This window comes from Nycticebus coucang, chromosome 15, assembly GCF_027406575.1.
Source record: "Nycticebus coucang isolate mNycCou1 chromosome 15, mNycCou1.pri, whole genome shotgun sequence".
NCBI lineage: Eukaryota > Metazoa > Chordata > Mammalia > Primates > Lorisidae > Nycticebus > Nycticebus coucang.
This window is the reverse complement of record NC_069794.1, coordinates 95,541,854-95,561,598: the sequence shown is the minus strand read 5'-3', so window position 1 is coordinate 95,561,598 and position 19,745 is coordinate 95,541,854. Positions and strand designations below refer to the sequence as shown.

At 45.9% G+C, this 19,745-nt stretch overlaps 1 protein-coding gene across 9 annotated transcripts in view; it reads right to left on the bottom strand.

The window, feature by feature from the left end:
* LOC128566855 (guanylate cyclase soluble subunit beta-2-like) overlaps positions 1-19,545 on the bottom strand; it is a 70,140-nt gene extending 50,595 nt beyond the window's left edge. For 3 of the 9 annotated variants that reach the window (XR_008374654.1, XM_053563939.1, XM_053563942.1), the window contains exons 1-2: positions 12,109-13,837; positions 9,225-9,298 (exon numbers count right to left, since the gene is read on the bottom strand). Coding sequence is in view for 6 of the 9 variants with exons in the window: in XM_053563939.1 (XP_053419914.1) it covers positions 9,225-9,298; positions 12,109-12,111 (77 nt within the window). In the remaining 3 variants the exon portion in view is untranslated. Of the gene's footprint in view, positions 1-2,080; positions 2,165-9,224; positions 9,299-12,108; positions 13,838-19,303 lie in introns of those variants that run through there. The other 6 variants (XM_053563934.1, XM_053563938.1, XM_053563936.1 and 3 more) reach the window with 6 other exon arrangements.
* Between the last annotated feature and the right edge of the window lie 200 nt (positions 19,546-19,745).

Genomic DNA, 19,745 nt, shown 5'->3' with positions numbered 1-19,745 from the left:
TCTCAGGCAGCAGAGAGCATATTTGAATAACAGAGATGTATGCAGAACACTCAGGCTTATCCCAGAATGAGCCACAGAATCTTGGAATTCTGGGAGGTGTGGAATGTCCTGGTTGTGCAATTTCTCTCCCTACACTTTCTCCGACTGCTAGTCTTCAGTTTCTTGAATGCTTCCAGTGACAAGAAGCTCCCTCCTCTGCCAGCCGGCACCATCCAGGCTGCTCTCTTTGGTAGAAAATCCTTTCTTGTGTGAAATGAAACCTACTTCTGGGCCCTCATAAGTACATTCTATATAGAGCATCTATTTTTGGCCCAAGAGATAACAAATTATTCTTATCACCCTTTCACTGCTGAAGAACCTGAGGCTCAGAGAGGTTAGACTTGGGGCCAGGATTGCCTGGCTGACAAGGGAAGGATCTGGGGTCTGGGCTCAAACCCACACTGATTCCAAGCTGTGCCTCGGGACTGATCTCCCTGCAGACCAGTTGATCTCCACTCTAGACACCTAACCTTCCAATATTTCAATATTCTTATTCATTTCTAATTTTTTCCCCTGGGATAAATATACCTTTATGTTTATGAACTTCATCTTCATCCCTATAAAATGGGGTAATTATTATTATCTTCCCTGCCTGTGTGACAAGAGTGTTCTCAAGGATAAAACAGAAAAATAGCAGTGAAAGAGCTTGGGAAAAATGAGTAAAAAATGAGTTTTTACTTCAACTTGTTAATATGTTGTTTAGCATACATGATACTGCATCCTCATTTATAAGTGAATTATGTTTGTAATTTCCCCTTTATAATAATATATTTTTTCCAACTTTTTTATTATTATTTTTTTTTCCAATTTTAATATCAGGTATATCCAGATTAAGTAGAATGATTTTGAAGTATTTCTTCTTTTTCTATTGTCCATAAGATTGGGTATGACCTATTTTTTGAAATTATCTTTTATTTTTATTTATAAATGTTAGTTGTCTATTCTTTGATACTTCGGGAAAAAAATAATAAGAAGTTAATTGATGACTCCATACTGAACCTCAGAGTCAAAGCCTTCTATAATAGACATACTCTTATTTGACAATGTGAATGTTACTTTCTTTGCATTAGTATTATTATTATTATTGCTTAATACTTCGTTGCAGCAATCGTCTGATTTCTTTTCTGAACGTATTTGTCTTCATTCATTCTTTGCGAGGTTTTGTTTCTGCTCAATAAATACTTACAAGAGAAATTAGGATCCCTGCACCTGTCCAGGCCTCTCTTTCCCCAGCCATACCAGGAACTTAGGTGAGAGACCTTAGCTAGAGGCTCACAGCGTCCCTGAGTGAGAGTCACGAGGAGGCCTGGGGAAGAGCCCTGACGCTACCACGGTTCAGCTAGATGACATGGGACAAACTGCGCTGTGCTCCCATGTCTTCATTTTCACAGTGACAGTACTGGGTTCAGTCACTATTCTCACGCAGACTGTGATGTCCAGTCCTCCTCTCCCCTGCCCCAGCCACCAGAACCATGCCCCTCCTGACCTCTGAGGCACATAAACCAGCCGTTCTCCCAGTAGGATCTTCAGAAGCCCCACAGATCCCTAAGGTGTTTTTAGGGATCCATGAGATCAAAGCTATTTTTAGAATAAAATCGAAACATTATTTGCTTTTTTACTAGTTGATATTTGGGCTGAAGGTGCAAAAGCACCCAGTGAGTAAAGTTATTGGTGCCTTAGCGTGAATCAAGGCAGTGGCACCAAACTATTGCATTCCTCACTACAGATATTTTATTTTTTTAAAAAAATCTTTGTCATATTTTTTTAACCATTATATTCTTCCTGGCACACACATGCAGAGAAAGAAATTGTCGGTCTCACTTCAGATTGTTCTTGTTGAGACAGTAAAAATGATCAATTTTATTGAATCTTAAAGCTGAGTACCCATTTTTTTTTTGAACACTGTATGTAATGAAATGGGAAATACACATTTGCATAAAGGTCTTCTGCTGAACACCTAGGTGTGTATGGTCACCGTGAAGAAAAGTACTTAGATTATTAAGTTACGAGTTGAATTAGCCACTTTTAAAAAATAGGATACCTGGGTGGCGCCTGTGGCTCAAAGGAGTAAGGTGCCAGCCACATATGCCGGAGGTGGTGGATTCAAACCCGGCCCGGCCAGAAACTGCAAAAAAAAAAAAAAGGGATACCATTTCTACTTGAAAGAGCCAGCAACAGACAAACTAGGGTCACTCAGACTTGTATATTTGGCAGACATTTTCTTTAAAAAAAAGAACAAAGTTCAGGGTGTTAAATAAACCTCTTCTATTAGTAAAGGTTCTTTTTTTAAATTGGCAAAAAAAAAAAAAAAAAGAACAAAGTTAGTCTGTCACTTTAAGAAAAATAGTTGGCAGAAAGTGCTGCCAATGATAAGACTCAAGATTTCAAGTAAAAATTATAATTTGGGGGAAGAAACTTGCATCTGCTGCTGTCAGCTCACGAGCCTCCCAATTGCCGGAGGCTTCTCTGCTAGGATTGTGGTGATACTGACAAATGGGATTTTGATATTGTAATAAAACATGTCAGCGTCTGTAAAGATCCAGCACAACTCCGGGAGCTAAGACTTTCCAAAAGACTAACGCATGTGAGCACAAAAGGACGGTAAAAGTTTTATTTCAAAGAGTAACACAGATCCAGGAATTCACACCTAACAGAGTCCGAAGAAAGTCTTTAGAATGTTTTCAGATTCAACACGGCAGCTGACCTTGGAAAAATTACCGCTTGCTGAGCTTTGGTGAGGGTTAAAAGAATAGCCATAATTATCTGCAAAGAACATTAAGGTTCTTTCTTCTATATTTTCTTCACATATTTCAACCCAAACCACATAGTAGAACAGATAAAGTGCAAAAGATAGAATCCCTACATCTTCCATTAAGGCAGATTTTACATTTTCCAAAGGTAAAATAATGCCACTTCTCACTAGGTTGTTTGTTTTTTTTTAGAGACAGAGTCTCACTTTGTCGCCCTTGGTAGAGTGCCGTGGCATCACAGCTCACAGCAACCTCCAGCTCTTGGGCTTAGGCGATTCTCTTGCCTCAGCCTCCCGAGCACCCACCATAACACCTGGCTATTTTTTTTGGTTGCAGTTTGGCCGGGGCCGGGTTTGAACCCACCACCCTCGGTATATGGGGCTGGCGCACTACCCACTGAACCACAGGTGCCACCCTCATTCTATTCTCTTTATAGAAAATGACATTACATAGTCATTCCACAAACCAAATGCAGCCAAAGACACAGGGGACATATTCTGAGAGCAGGTCAGTCAGTTAATTAATAGTGATAATAATACAAACATACTACGGGGGGCTTTTGACATTTATGTTATCTGTCAGCTTTAAAATTATTTTTCCTCATTCTAAATAAAGACAGGTTTTGCGGCTGAATTTTTATTTGTGATTTTATCTTCCTTTTTAAAGGAAGCTCTCCACATTTTGTAAGCTTCAGGCCCTAAGTTATCTGTTTCTATCCTACTAATTTTATCTTCCATATATTCTCACTAAACAAAAATATTTCTCAAGCTTTACCTTTGATGGTTACCTGTACAGACACACATATATAAAGTAATGTATATTATAAAGTATATATAATGTGCTGTATAGAACATATATAATATATAATATCAGCTACATATGTGTGTATTAATAATATATATTATATATATATATAAAATATTAGCTGCATGTTTAGAATTCTCACACCTTGGATGTTTCCGTGTGATGCTGGAAAGGCTGATTCTCCAGCTGAAACGACCCTGGCCAGACTGATCTCTAAGGCCCTGTCTGGTTGTGGCGGCCCATGGCTTTAGGCAGCCAGACAAACCAGCAAACACATTCACAGCCAGGAATGGGGCAACAGCAAGAAGACAGGCAACATTTCTGGATCAAAATTAAAAATAAAAACTCTCTGCTGCCCACTTCTTTAACTAGACTTTATAGGGAAAGTAGATCCCACACAGGGAAAGGGGTCTCACCTTCTCAGAGGCGTGGGTGAGAGGCGTGCTGAGTCAGCGGAGGACCGAGAGCAGAAGGGGGAGTGGAAGGAAGTCATTACAATTATTGTGGCTCAAATCATTTGTGACATACTATCCCTGAAAGGATGGGCGTTTCTCAAGATGGCACAAGGCAGCAGCATTTCCTATTTAGTAAGGACAAAAATCCCAAGAACACATAGGCAAGGATTCTTGAATTTTTTTGAGGTCAGAGCTCTTGGAGATTCTGATGACTGCCACCGACCCTCTCCCTAGTACATGTGGACACAGGTACACAACATCGTCATTGATGATTTCAGAGGATTCTCAGACCCTCTCAAGGCTGACGACCCAAGACACAAGGAGAAGCCGTGTGATCTCATCCACCTCCCCCTCAATGGGTTGATTTGACGTGGTCGCCCGTCCACCCCCCCCCCCCCATTGGTCATGTATCTTCCATTCATACACACGTGAACCACCCGGCCCCTCCTATCCTCCCCATATTTATTTACACTGTGGACACCCGTGCTGGTCCTGATGGCTCTACCCATAACTTCTTCTTAGTGTCCCTGCCCTCCAAAGCCCATCTGACTGTTTTAGGCATCTGGAATTGAGACACTCTGAAACTGAGCCAGTCAGACAATGGTGATCTCTTGAATCAAAAGAGCACATAGAAAAGTTTGGAAGAAACAGAAATGAAGAGACCTGCAGAGACAGCCAAGGACACAGAGGAAACACAAGGAGAACGAAGAGCTGCAGAGCTCTGGCTCTCCCTCCCCTGAGGTCCCTCTGTGCTTCCCACAAGCAAGCTTGGTGGGAGTCCTCTGAATCCTGACACTAATTCCTCTGAACTTGAGCTTACACAGTGGATTATCGGTCCTTGCTAGCAAAACCCTGGACTAAGTTCTACAACCAAAGTGCCAGGGGCTGTTAGCCCCTCACCCGTGCCAGCCTCAGTCCTCACAGGGGGTGAGATGAACAGCATTATCATCTCCATCTATGAGTGAGGCCACAAGGCTCCGAGGCGTTGGCAACCCACAGCACCGGGAATATAATCTCAACTCCTTCCCATCTCCTGCACATTTGGGTGTTCTGATCCCTAAGAACTTCTCCACTTTAATCTCCTGTCAGACTTTTCATGCATAATACTGCAATCATGTTGCACGTTTTTGTGGGTCTCACATTCACTAAGCTCTGTCAGACCTCAGGACCTTTGCACCTGCTATCCTCTCTGCGTGGAATACACACACTTCCCTGACTCAAGGCTGGCTCATTCCTTCCAGTTCAAACTTTGCCTTTTCAGAGAGGTCTTTTCTGACTGCCTCAGGGAAACTGGCATCTTTTCTCCTCAGTTACTATCAAATGCTATTTTTACTCTTTGCATAATTTGAGAGGATTTTGTTTATTTGTTTATTTACTTGTGTTCCCCCTGCCATTGGAATCCATTTTCAGGGAACAAAGCCCTCTTCTATTCCTTTCACTGCTATTCCCAGTGACTAACTTTCCTTTGCACACACTAGGAGCTGAATAAATACTTGAATAAATGAATTTTCCTGAGTCAAATAGCTAGTATGTGGTCCAGACAAAATGTGAAAGTTTGGCTGCTTCCGAAGGTCTTGACTCTTCTCAGTCTATCAGCTGCTTTTCATTGTTAAGTTTTGATAAAGGTTTTAACCAAGAGCTTATAAAAGAGTGGTTCATAATTGGAAATTTATAAATCTAGACTATACGAGAGGGAAATAAACAACGCAGGCAAAGGAGGAAAAACATCTGTTTCTGATCATTTAATATAAAATTAAATTTATGTCATCAGATCTGGAGACATAGTTCATTTTACCTAATCATATCTTAAAATTTGTGTAGGAATTGATGGATTTTTCTTTTTCAGTTGAAATTGTGTTTTAAAAGCACTGGGGAACTTGTTATTTAGATGTAGCCTGAAGCAATTCCTTTTGCACAGCAAATAATCTTGCCTTCATTTCTGTTTCATTAGTTGACATTTCTGCACTAAAGTTTTTTGTTTTTTTAACGAGTTCTGACATGATGCAATTTTCATAGTTGGTGGGATAAGCTTTAGTTTTTTGGCTTCAAGACACATTTCCAGGGCAATGACATGAGAGTCTAGTGGTCTATATACAAACATATTCTCCAAAATGCAATTAAGTAGAGAATTGGTACTTGAAGATTAAAGAGATAAAACCTAGTGACACAGACTCAGGATTCTCCCTGCTGTGTTCTCTGTTCCCAGCCATATTTCCTTGATTCCCTTGCAGCCCTCATTCAAATGTCCTTTACCAGCAGCAGTTCCTATGGCTTTCTGTTTGCTTGGGGATGTAATGAGGACTTTCCTCCTAATAAGAGATGACATCTCATCCTTTCAGGGCAGTTGCTCCAAAGATCCCCAAAGAAAAAAGTGTAAGAATCCATATGTAAATAGACAGACACTGTTCTGTCTACTTACATGTGAGAGCCATTTGCTTTTTATTTTTTTCCTGATGTGGACATTTGTGCTGAATATCTCAACCAGTCAGGGCTCCTGCGGTGGGTCACTCTACCTCTGCTCTGCAACACAGGGAGGGCTCGGGGTCCTCCTATCACAGGCAGAGCTAGCTGGACACACTGTTTAACCCCCACTGTGTCTAAGTGCTTCCGTGATTCCTGGTTATTTCCAGCTATTTCCAGATCCCCAGCCTTTTTCCCAGGCTGGGCAGACTCTTATGATCAGCAGCTAAGCCGAGCCTGAAAGTCCTGACCAGGAAATCAAATGGCATAAGGTTCAGGAGTCAGAAAGTAATCAACAGAAATCCACACACACACCCTGCACAGGCTGGTCACTAGCATCCCAAGGGATCCTCAAGGCAGGACCAGACGGTGGCCCACACTGGGGGTCAGGGACACAAATCTGAGAGGAGTTGCAGAGGCAGAGCCTCGTCGAATCGCGCCAACGCACCTGCTGCTTCACCGTGGCAGGCACAGTTATCTGCCCAGCACAGAGTGATTTTATGAATGTCAAGTGTAGTCTAATCCTCACGCGACAGCTGCCTATCGGAGGAGGGGCATGATGCTTACTCAGTTTCCACCAAGGACTTTGGGGGTAGACCGCGCCCCTCGATCCTCTCCTCTGCCCTAGGAGACAATGAGGACGCAGAAGTTCGGACAGGCCAAGCGCCTGCTGGGGTGCGCAGTTCCCAGCGCAGCAGGTGCTCAGACCCAGGCCAGGGCGCGCCGCCGCCCTCCCTCCGCCCCACCGCCAGGGGGCAGTGTCTGGAAAATGAGCCAATAGCAACAGCGGCCGCCGCAGCCGCCGCGCACCCTCGCTGAGCGCTGCCGTCCGGTTTGCAGAAGCTCATTGAACCCGGGCCACAAGCCCCAGAGTCTAGCCGCTTTCAGCACCATTCCTTTAAGGCGGAATACGTGGGTCACAGAGTGGTTAAGTCCCACGTCAGACCGGGAGGATGCTCCTGGCCTTTGACCCCAGCTCGGTTACCCTGCAGACACGTGCGCAGACAGCAGCTCTGTGACCTTGAACTGAGCAGCGGGCTCGGCCTCCCTACAGCCGCTGGCGCACGCACAACAGGCGTCCTGAGCTCTAATTATGTTATTTGTCCCATGGGGGCAGGAGGGAGAAAGAGAAAATTTGCACTGCGCATTTTAAGTTGTTTTTACATTACAAAAGCATTAAAAACATACAGGAAGGTGGGGAGGATGGGTGGAGGAAGGGTCATTGGTGGGACCACACCTACGGTGCATCTGACAAAGTACATGTTAAATCTACTAAATGTAGAATATATATGTCTTAACACAATAACTAAGAAAATGCTGTGAAGCCTATGTTTACCAGTTTGATGAAAATGTTTCAAATGGCATATAAAACCAGCACATTGATAGCACAGCTATGATTTAATAAAAAAATTAAAAAATTGATTCAATTAAAAAAATATACAGGAAAATTGGGAAATCAATATTAGAGGGGAAAAAATCATCCAGCATTTCATCTTTCTAACCCAATCACTATTAGTCATGATTTGGTCTTTCTCTTGATCTTTTTTAAATTTGTGTGATTTACCCAGCAGCTATATAGGTTGTGTCTTTTTTATTCATTGCTTTCTCAGGTGGTTTTACTTAATATTGTCAAAAATTTTACAAGTTGCTTCCTGATTTTTACAGTCACCACAAATAATGATGCATATTTCTTTTGTCATTCAGTTTGTTCATTGGTTCGTTTTTAATTTTTAAAGACTTAATTTTTCCTTCTCTTATTTGTAAATATAAGGCAACATTACATCATTTTATACATACATGCATATATGTGTTTCTAAGAAAGAAACTTACTACTTCAAAGGATTTGATGATTTTCCCAGATTTTGGTGCATGTGGTGAAATTGCTCTCCAAAGGGGCTGTACTAACTCCCTGCGCCATCTGCAATTACCCATTTTACTGCATGTTAACCAGAATTGGTTATTATCATTTAAATTTTTGGAGATTTAATAGGCAAAGTGATGCCTAATTGTTTTAATTTGCATGTTGTTGATAAACTGAGGAAGCCAATCATTTTGGCATATTTTTTGTATTCCTCCCTCTTCCAGGCCCCGGTGATTTTTGAGATCCTTTAAGGCCCAACCTCTAACGTTTTAAGGTCGGAGCCTCCCAGGATGCCCATGGGTGATACACGGTGACGTGAGTGGGACAGGAGACTTTGTGGAGACGGGAGTGACAGCATTAGGCACTCACTGGAAGGCGGCAGAGGGGGAATATTAAAAACTAACCAGAGAATTTCTCAAGAATTGGCCAGGCTTAGAAGGGATCTCCCCTCTTCAGTTTGGGAATTCCATTGATGTGCATGGGAAATATGGAGCTGCTTTTTCTAATGAGAATAGTAAGAGAAAAGGAGAGTTCACCCATAAGGTGAAAGTTAGGATAATGTCGGTGTTACTTACAACTGCGACTCTGTTTTAAGGCTGACGTTAGGAATTAGGACTGAGATCTTCCTTAAAGACAGATGTGGCTTACCAGATCTTTCTGTCTGATTGGTATGTTTAAGGTGCTTGAATGGATCTCCCTAGTAAGAGAATCTCCTTAAGAACCAACTCCATATGTTACAATGGGTCCATTCAACTAACTTGCTACATCAAAAAGTCAAGAAAAATCTGTACCCTTCAAAAACTGGAGGCTTCTCCACTGCTCCCAGATCCATCACCTTTCCTTTCATGTACTTACTTTAATTGTTCCCATGTCTCTTCACCGAATTTCTCTGTCACGAGAGACTGCAGACAGATGTTGATAAATCCATACTAGAATACAAAACCAGAGACAAATAAGTGTAAGGAAGCCAGAAATCTCACTTCATGGGCTTCTTCAGAGTGTCTTCCAGGTATCTTCTTGGGGATTAACCTTTCCCGTTTTTCTTGTGACTTTATTTGCTTAATAGGGAACACCTTGCAGCCTACCACTCCAGTTATCTCCCTAGAGAATATATCTGGACTACATTTAAAATCAAATTATAATCAGAGGAGGTTAAACAAAGTCCTTACTGTTCATTGTAATGCTCTCCAAAATTGGGAACTGGTTTGGTTACACCAAAGAATTTAAAAACGTACCAGTGGCCATGGGGCACTTAGATGTGGGACAGAAGATGGTTACACACTTTGGGTCAAATACAAAAATCCAGTGAAAGGACAAATTGTTCTCTATAAAAAATGAATCTAGGGGTATGTGTGTGGTGTGTAGGACATAAAGAGCTGAGGAAATGGAGAAAATCAACAATAAAGAAACGTGACACCAGATAAGCAGAAAGACCTCCCTTCTCGGTTTCCCCTTTGTCCGCCCATCCATCCATCCATCTGTGCTCTCCCTTCTCTATCTATTCCTGAGTCTATCAGGGAAAGAAGGAGGCCCCTGGGCAGCTCCACATGCTGAGGGCCGTACTCTACACTGGCCACCGGCTTTCTGCAAGGTGGGGGCTCCTGACCTCAGGGCAGGTGATGGAATTGTATTTAAATAGCACTCGGTGAGCTCAGCTGTCAAAAGATTGCTTCCTAATAGGATGAACCTTTTGTCCCCCAAATGTCAGGCTCATGGTTTATTTTTATAGGTTTGGATTTTCACATGGAGGAATTTCATAAAGAGAAAGAGCCCAGTGCCAACAGGAAAGAGAGGGGTCTAAAGTCTGGCAGATGTTCTTTTTCTGGAAGCAAAAACATTTATCCTGCTTGGTTGTATTTATGGTCGCCCACCACAAGGTCACCCTCACCCTTCCTCCACCTTCTCCTGGCTCCACGTATCCCCAGGTGTGCCCACACTCCAGCCCAGCTTTCAAAGGACTCCCTAGAGCTGTCTTAATTTACATTTCATTCTGTCACCGGCTCCGGCCTGCCACCCTTCCTCAAACAGAGAAGGCCCGTATTGAAGCAAGGCCCCCTCTTGCTTAGGGCAAGTCTGGGCTCCACACTGCCCCGTCTGAGGAACTGTTCCCACTCCCTCTGCCAGCACCAGGGACCATTCCCTGTGTCACACTTATCACCACGGGGCTGCTTGTAAAATATCACACACACACATTTTACATCTACCTGTCAACGCCCACACACGTGTATAGGTCTGTATGCATTTGTATATACGTATATACTATTTTTATATATTCATACATATTTTCTTCCTCTTCTTTGCTAGATTACAGACTCCTAAGGGTCAGGAAGTAAATATCACTTATCTATATTTTCACTAATGTGCCAAGGGAGTGCCTGGTACACAGATGCAAAAATACTTATTGAATAAGTAACTGCGGAATTGATGCCTCCAGTCTGAACTCATAAAAATCATTAAAAGTCCGTCCAAGTATCTTACATCAATCCAGTGTTAACAAAGACAATAATTATTTTTCCCAACAATCTTTGCAAAAGAGTGCTGGGTCTCACTGTGCCCACTGCCAAAGCCTGAGTGACCACGACATCTTCCTCGTGTGGGGTCCCAGGGAGAGACAGAGGGGAACCCACGGTGTGCTCCTGGGTTAGCTGCACAGAATCATGTATGATGGATTCACGGTCAATGAGAGCCATGGCCAGCACTTCTCCTTGATGTCTGCCAGTGCCCAAGGCCAATGATAGAGCGTGTCATTCGGAGGCCTTGAGCTTATGTAGATAAGTCAGAGGGAGGCCTGCACCTTCTATTGATTACACGAGTGACCCTCTCCTGCCCACTGAAATTAGTGGGCTTTCCCCACCCCTGGAAAGAGCAAAAGGGGCAGCTGAAGGCAGGCCCCACACAAAGTGTGCAGTGTGCGCAGGGGCCTGAGCATTACCGCATCACGGGGGCAGGCACGTCCAGGGAGACACCCCTTACGCATTTGAGGGCCTGTTTGAAAGGGGCAAGAGTCACCAGCACCACAGATCTCTAACACTCTGGAACTAGTACTATTAAACCAGTGAGGTCAACAATCCAGCAGCCACTCTCACGGGCCGGGGGCACCCACGTCTTTCGGGGGCTACCTGGGTCCATAGCTATGGCATCCCTGAGAAACATCAAGTTCAAACATCTTTTGAACATCAAGTTCAAAAGAACCAATTAAAACATCTGAGCATGTTGAAGTACAGCTAAACCTTTCTCCTGCGATGATGACTTTCCACATTGCATATTTGATTCTGCTCGTCACACTCGCCATCCATTGGCTGGGGAAAGGGGCTTAAACGGGGTTTCTACCCCTGTATCTTGTGGCCAAGCAGCTTTGGGTAAATTGCCTAGCCTCTCTGAACCCATCTTCTCATGAATCAAAGTGACAATGACACTGCTTGTTCTGCTGCAGGACTATTGTCAGGCGTGAAAAGCAGCAGGGCTGATCACACCCAAGTCTCACCAGCTATTCAACCTTGGCCAGATGTCCCCAGCCTTCAGTGGTTTCTGGAAAATGGGGAGGAGATGGTTCCTTCCTCAGAGAGTCTTAGTAAGGATCGAATGAGATGACAGGTGGTGGGTGCAAGGCACAGGGCCCGTGGTGAGAGCTCAGGAAACTACACCCGGGCTTCTTAGCTACTGTGCATTTCCAACAACAGGCGCTCATCACATAGAAGCTGAGGGGAAGGCGGGGCCGAGGGCACCAAGGGCTACTCACCATGTCCCCTCCGCTGCAGGACTCCCAGAGCCCAATCTTCCAGCTGGCTCCTCGTTGCTCAGAAGAACCCTCTGCACCTGCAGAAGCCAGCCTTGTAGCATCTGGGTGGTCCACAGGGAAATTAGGAACTAATCACCAGCCTCCACGCAAGGGGCAAACTGTTGAGCCCTCAGCCGTCTAGGGAATAAAAAGTAAGGCTGCCCCTCCCAGTGAGCAGGTATGACCTGCCACCTGGCACCCCAAGTTCCACACATCCCGGATGTGAAGCTCTTGGGAGCTCAGCCTGAAACCTGAAGTTTCTCCCAAGGTGCCAACGTAACAGAATGCCATCTGCCTGCCCAGCCCTGCAGAGCGTGGGGAGGAGGGCCCTGCAGGCTGCCACCTGCCTGGGGGAAAGCTTGGGCGACCAGCTCACCTGTGATTTGCTGGACCCTGGGTGCTCTTCAGTGCTTCCCACTTAATCTAGCTGCAAATCCAGAAACCCACTCCTCTCCCTCTCCTAGTCAGTTCCTCCCCTGAGAGTCTGGTGTCTGATTCCTGAAACCAGGTAGGCTCTTGCAAAACCTCTCGTCTTTTCCTTCACAGACTGTTGGTCTCCCACATGCACAGAGTCACCATAATCAGCACCAGTAAATGCACCTGGGAAGAAAGGGACTGCGCGCATGTGCTCTGCTCCCAGCTGGCCAGTCACAGACATCAGACCCTAGAACTTGACTTTGGGTATATACCCTAGTCTACTACAGGAAGACGTCCTTGTAGATGAGGTTGTCTATTGAGAAGTCTTTTTAGTCCCTCTTTAATCAAATCACTTTGGATACCATCCAAAAGTGGCCTGTCTTGACCAAAACTTGGCCCTATGTCCTAGCGTGAAGTCTCCTGATGCCTGAAGGTCTATCTATCCTGTTTGGTTCTAGGCTCCTGAAAGATGTTTGCCAGAAGTCCATTTCCTGAGTGGTCAGAAGGGAGAAGCCCAGCCACTAACCAGGTCTGGTAGATGTCACCCACAGCATTTCCAGCAGACGTGCCAGCTTTGGTGTAAAAACAAGAGTAAAAATAAATAAATGCAATAAAATCAAGAAATGGGGTTGCGGCTCTCTGGGCTCCAGGGTGGAGGCACAGGGCAGCTGGATGGATGCAACTCGCAGTTAGGATGGCATCTCATGAGCCTACACGCCGAGGCAGGCTGCTGAGATGAATGTCTGTACATCGGACGCCCTCCTGAAACTCCTGCAGCATCTTTGGGCACCCCCAGCTGGTTGAAAGGCTTGTTCCTTCTCAGTAGCCACTTGTTCATGCTCCTCTACTCAAATCCCTCTCATACGCTGTCTCCTTCTGCGGCTCCCCCTAGAAAGATCCCCTGCCTCTTCCCTCCATCCAGCCGTTCTGGTCCCCTGCAGGTCACCCTCCTGGCTCTGCCTCTTCCCTCCATCCAGCCGTTCTGGTCCCCTGCAGGTCACCCTTCACTCAGGCCACTTCTTCCATGGCAAGACCTCACACTCGAGAGACTAGCATTTGCTGAAGGCCCCTCTTCTTTCTAAAGTGGGGACTTTGCTTATTCTCAAAAGCTGGACTCCATGTGCTATTCCTGTGTGGAAGGGACATGTGGTCCGAAGGAGAAAACAGGCTCTGGCCTGGATGATTTCCATAATTATGCGTCCCAAGCCTTTTGCCACCATTTAACTGACACGCTTTCTTTCTGCCTTTGCCAAGTGGGCTTGGTCTGGGTCTGGCTCCCTCTCACATTCCACCCCCACCCCCGCCCCAACACCAGCACCCTCACATTTCACACTAAGTAAAGGGCTAAAAAAAAAAAAAAAAAAGAAAGAAAATCTCCATTTTCTTTTTCATGCAGCAGATGGCAGTTCTCAGGAACTTGGTGGAAATTAGGCTTTCTGATTTTCTAATAAATTTCAGCATCTTACACAAAAAGCACAAGCTCATTGTGATTCTGATGTTAAGTGCCATATGGCATGTCATCCAAGGAACGTGGCAGCTTCATGCTCAGGGCAACAAGGAGGGGAGGATCTTTCCTATAACAAGGAGGCTGGGTGCCTGTGGACCAATTGGATTCCTGGGTGAATACCATTTGATAATAATATTGTATATGACAGTGGAGTAATTATCCCTCTTTTATGGTATGTGTTAATTTTCTCTGCCAGTTTCCCTAATTACAACTGCCACCCGATGGACCACGTTTTGTAAATACTCTGTAAACATTTGAAAAGACATAGACAGTGTGTGCATGAAGAAAAACATCCCCGGATCTCCAAACTGACTGGAAAATTGGCTGACGTTTTATATGTTTTTCAATCGCATGGACAGCCAGAGGGGAACTGTGACTATATGGAAACCCCGCTTCTCTCTTCCACAAGATAACGAGCCTTCCTGCCCATACTGTGATCATTGTTTTGAGCAACATCTTTCACTGCTACTGTTTTTGATCTTAAGCAAGCAGTTTCATGACTTTTGACAGATGTGTACACCATGTAACTCACACCCTAATAAAGACACAGAACATCTCTGTTGTCACAGGGGTTCCCTGGGGCCACTTCTCAGTTGCTGCCCCCAGGCCCACTACCCAGACCACAGCCATGCTACCATCACGGACAACTCAGACCACAGCCATGCTACCATCACGGACAGCTCAGACCACAGCCATGCTACCATCACGGACAGCTCAGACCACAGCCATGCTACCATCACGGACAGCTCAGACCACAGCCATGCTACCATCACGGACAGCTCAGACCACAGCCATGCTACCATCACGGACAGCTCAGACCACGGCCATGCTACCATCACGGACAGCTCAGACCACGGCCATGCTACCATCACGGACAGCTCAGACCACAGCCATGCTACCATCACGGACAGCTGTGCTTGCCCCCGACCTTCACATGAGTTTAATCTCATGGTATGGTCTCTGCTGCGTCTGTTCTTAATCTTGAATTCATGAAGAGTTCAGACTTCATTCCTTGAATTAGAGAGAGGTGTGTAAACCAGGCCTTATTTGCTGTGTGTCCTGTGATGTGTGATGAGCTCTAACAAGCCACACACCATCTCCTGCAGTCCATGCACAGTGCGTGGGGAGAAAGGCCGCCAGAGCACACTCTGCATTTAAGAAATGAGAGGAAGGCGGCTGGGTAAGAGTAGCCGGGAGGAACCAGAACCACGATGTGGTTTCCACTGGATTCTCTTTGCACTTGGAGGGCTGTAGCCGTCTTACTCTTGGTGGGCAGCCCCTTCTGCAGTCCATGTGCTGCTCCCAGTTCTCCCTCAGACTTCCTGGCTTCCGAGCTGCTGCTGGCTCCCTGCCAGGGCCTAAATCAGAAGAGGACAGTGCCCCCTGACATGAGGTGAGGTGCGGCTGGATTACGGGGCCCAAGATGCCCTTCTGATCAAAAATATCCACCCTCATGCCTGCCAGGTGTCTAAAATTCTCACTCCTTTCATTCTCCACCTTGGAAAACGCCTGCCAAAATAAAAATGGCATCAGATTAGCTACTGAGAAGGAAGGGGAGAAGGGACAGATGGACTTTGACGTGTGTGCTTCAGAGAGACTGAGAAGGGCCATTCTCCCGGTCTGTCTGAAGCACAGGGTCCTCTCTGAGAGGCGAGTTCTGCAGGAGAGGGCTCGTTGTCCAGGGCCGGGTGAAGAAAAGGATGACAGAGCCTTTGGCTTTACTCATGTGGCAGGTAGTACTGCAGTGGCCTTGAGTTTTCTCCCTTGGGGAGACTAATATCTCACCGAAAGATGGTTTGAGGTGGGGATGACTTGGCTAAAGGCAGAGCTGGGTGAAGAGCCAGATTTCTCTCAGCCTATTTTTACATTCAGAACTTGAGCACCCAGAAACAACAGGGTTGCCTATCAGTAAGAATCTCCTGGAAGAAGTGTCTGGAAGACCGGGCCATTTACTTTCCTAAGTGTTGGTAGCAACGTTGATGTGGTCTTTTCACACCTGCTGTGATCATAGCTCACGTTTACCAAACCTCACCATGTCCCTGGCATAAAGAGGTGTCCATGGTTTAGAGTAGTGATTTTCAACTGTGTGCGGCAAACATTTTTTAAGGTTATTTATTAAATTGTTTGAAAGATGTTTAAAGCTCAGTAAGTATATTCTTTTCCACACTATTTCTTTCCTTGAGCAAAATAATTTAAGTGTGCTTCCGAAGTTTAACTACAGGTTCAAGTGTGCCCTGAAGTAAAAAAGGTTAAAAATCACTGGTTTAGAAGGAATCACGGGAATTTCCATTTTTGGTAGATCAGGGACTATTAAATATTGACAATGTCATTTGGTTCTGGTTAATATTAATCCATCTGCACCACAATTCCATAAAGCACATCCTGGGAGTGTTAACCCCTTGGAAGATGAGCCGTGCATTCCAGGGATAGAGCCGTGCATTCCCAAACTTGCTGGTGTCAGAACTGGTATTTAAACACAGGCCTGCGCCCTATATCACCTTAAAGAAAAAAGTAAACATAGCCGGTATTAACCCTGGTCTTTTTTTCTGGAAGAAGTTTCAGCCTGTTTTAGAGTCAGGTGATTATCTTCAGGAAAATCTTTTTTCAGGAAAGTCAAAACTCTGTCTCATGTGGGCCCATTTCCTTTCATTTACCACACTGGAAGATGACGTTTTAATGTGTGTGTGTTAGGTTGGGTGCAATGTCATGAAAACATGTGAAAATGGGCTCTGAATAATGGGATTCTGGGTCCTTTGATTTCATACCAAAGCCTTTCCTCTAGGACTTTCTGGATTGTGACGACAGCTAATGAACCCAGGTCACTTCCACCGTCGTAATAGCCCCATGCTCGCTGACAATGGTAACTAAGAAGATGTGTATTGTGAGAAGGAAGAGAGGGCATAGCCCTTTCCCTTTGAATTTTAAATCTTTAATGATATGTGAAAAGGACCAAGGAGATTGCTGGGCATGACGCGCCACCGTGTGGCCAAAGAGCCACCAGCAACAGGTGGCGGAGTGTCATTCCTGGGAGGGGGCAGGGGCTGAGGTCTACAGCTTTGAAGACCCACAGATCCCACCAGGTGGAGGAGCGCGGCCCAGAGAACTGGGCTCAGGTCCGAGTTCTTGCTTTGCGACTGGTACTCCAGGTCTGGATTCATCATGAAAGCGTCATTAGTCTCCCAGGAGTGGTTCCCCTCTTTGTAAAATGGGGCTACGACCTCCAGCTGTGGCAGTCCTGGGACTGCAAAGTGGGTGCACAGTACATTTGCCTTTCCACTTTAGATGGCAGAAATCAGGCAACACTGGAGGTGAAAAGTGAACACAAAAGTGACTTCAGACCTCAGTCAGTGACCTACAACTCCAACCTCATCTACACTTCCACTTGGTAAAGGAAAAGCTACAGATAAGTCCAGTGATGTGGGGACCCTGTGTAAGGAGGCATGAGAATAAAGGACTATCACACTGAAATCAACTAACTACCTTACAGACCACGTGTTTCCAGAGCCCTATGAGTAGTATTAACTGTGCTTACCCGGGTGCTTTGCCTGCATTAGCCGGTCAGGTTTTCAGGACAATCCCATGAAGCTGACACCCATGCTGTGTCCATTTTACAATTAGGGAGCTGGGGCTGGAGCAATGGAGTAGCAGGATCACCCGGATTCCAGCCAGACCTCTGCCTATGGGCCCCACCGTTAACCACAGTCGGTACAGTGCTATCTTCTTCCAGCTTTCTCAGGAGGCTACACATCCTCCAATTACCTCTGAAACACTTTTAGCACTTCTCCTTTGCAGTTATTTTCAGAGTATATAGAAAAAATTATGAATATCCTAAGTGGTAGCAAATCAACATCCTTTCATAATGACAATAGTCGACAATTACTACATACCAGATGCTTTAAGGGGCTTCAATTCATTTAATCTTCACTATAACACTGTAATTCGAAACGTTCCAAGTATTACAATCATGCTCAATTCCCACTTGAGAAAAATATGCCTCTTTAAGAGCCTATATCACCTCTCTACATTTGCAGAGCCCAAGCTCCAGGGTCTGTAGCTCAGGTGGGGCCCTGTGAGACTGGGGGAGGCCAGGCGCCTTGCTCATTGTCTGAGAGTGCTCAGGGCCTGAAGTCCACCCTCCCACCACCACCACCCGGTATAGGGCAGAGGCCAGCCAGGGGAAGGGGCACCTAAGTCATGCAAAGACACTTGGGAGGCTGTGGGACCCCCTGCTCCACCCAACTGCCTCTCAGGAAGGCTTGGGTTTTAGAAACAGCCAAAAGTAGTCCGGAGCTGAGTCTCATGAATAGGGCGGGTGAGCTCTCTAGAACCTGGACAATCCAGTTTTCAGTCAAAATCAAGACCTCTTTTCTCATCTGGAGTGCGCCCTGCTGTTCTCCCCTGGCACATTCCTCTCACTGTCTGGGCTCAGCCCCACGGCATGGAGGGCTCCGCTGCTCCTTAGTACGTACTTCCTCACAGCGTCTGCTCCTTCTCTGCCCGGCCTCCGATGCTGGGTCCTCGGCCTCTGTCCTGTGCCTTCCCTCCCACTTAGATTTTCTCTCAGTGCTGAGGTAACATCACCACCTAGCGGCTGCAGGCCCCATCTCCTCGCTGGTGGCTCCCAGATTACACCTCCAGGCCCCACCACTTCCCTGAGCTCTACCTGTAGAGATTTGCCATCTCTGCTTAGAAGTCGACAGAAGGCTCTAAGGCAAGTTAACACATGCAAGACAGAACGCTTCATTTCTCCCCCGACCCCCCACAACATTCAGCCTCTCCCTACCCATCTTTGTAAATGGAGCCCCCGTCTCTAGTTGCTGGGATTAAAACCCTTATCTCTGTATGCAATTCACAGCAAGCTCAAATACCTATAGATTCTACTACATATTTGGCCCTAAATACAATCATCTTCAATATCACCTCCTCTCTCCAACTCTGGTCAAGCCGCCTCTGCTCTTGCCTGGACCCCTGCAGACCTGCCTGGCTGCCCCCAGCTGTCAGATCCTTACCCAGCAGCCAGAATCACCTCATAAAAATGAAACAGACTCGTATTGTGTTATTCCTGGCTCAGAGTCCTCAAGAACTCCGCAGCACACTCCCCTCTGCACCCTGGAGGCCCTCTGATGTGTCTCTCTCAGGGCCTTCGTGCTGTGCCCTCCCTTTTTCTGGTACTGAGCGTCCCCCACTTCATTCAGGTCCCTTCTGAGGCTTTTCTCCAGCTGAACACCTCACCTTTCACTCTGTACTCTCTGTTCCTTCTCTCCTTGAAACTCCAAAGGCAGGGATCTCGCCTTACTGTTCTGTCCTCAGGACTTGGAAGAGTGCTCGGCAAATATGGGTGTTCAGTGATACCTTGTGGACCAATTAAGGACACCGTGGAGCTCCCCCACGTGGGCCATCTTCCCTCTGACACAAATCCCTCAGCCTGAGTCACGTTCTGTGGGCCACAACCCTGCACATTCTGATGGCTCGTGTTTCCCTCCAGCTGTCCGCTGTGGCCAGTACCCTCATATGTGCCATCTGGCTCACTGGGGTGGTTCTAGGCCCTGGGGGACACTCAGCCCTTGCTCCCTGGAGCTCACAGTCTGACATGGGCACAGATGTGTGTGTTCACGTGTTAGGTCATGGCAAACAGGAGGAAGACAACTCCAGCAGGGCGTAGCGGGGGTAAAGG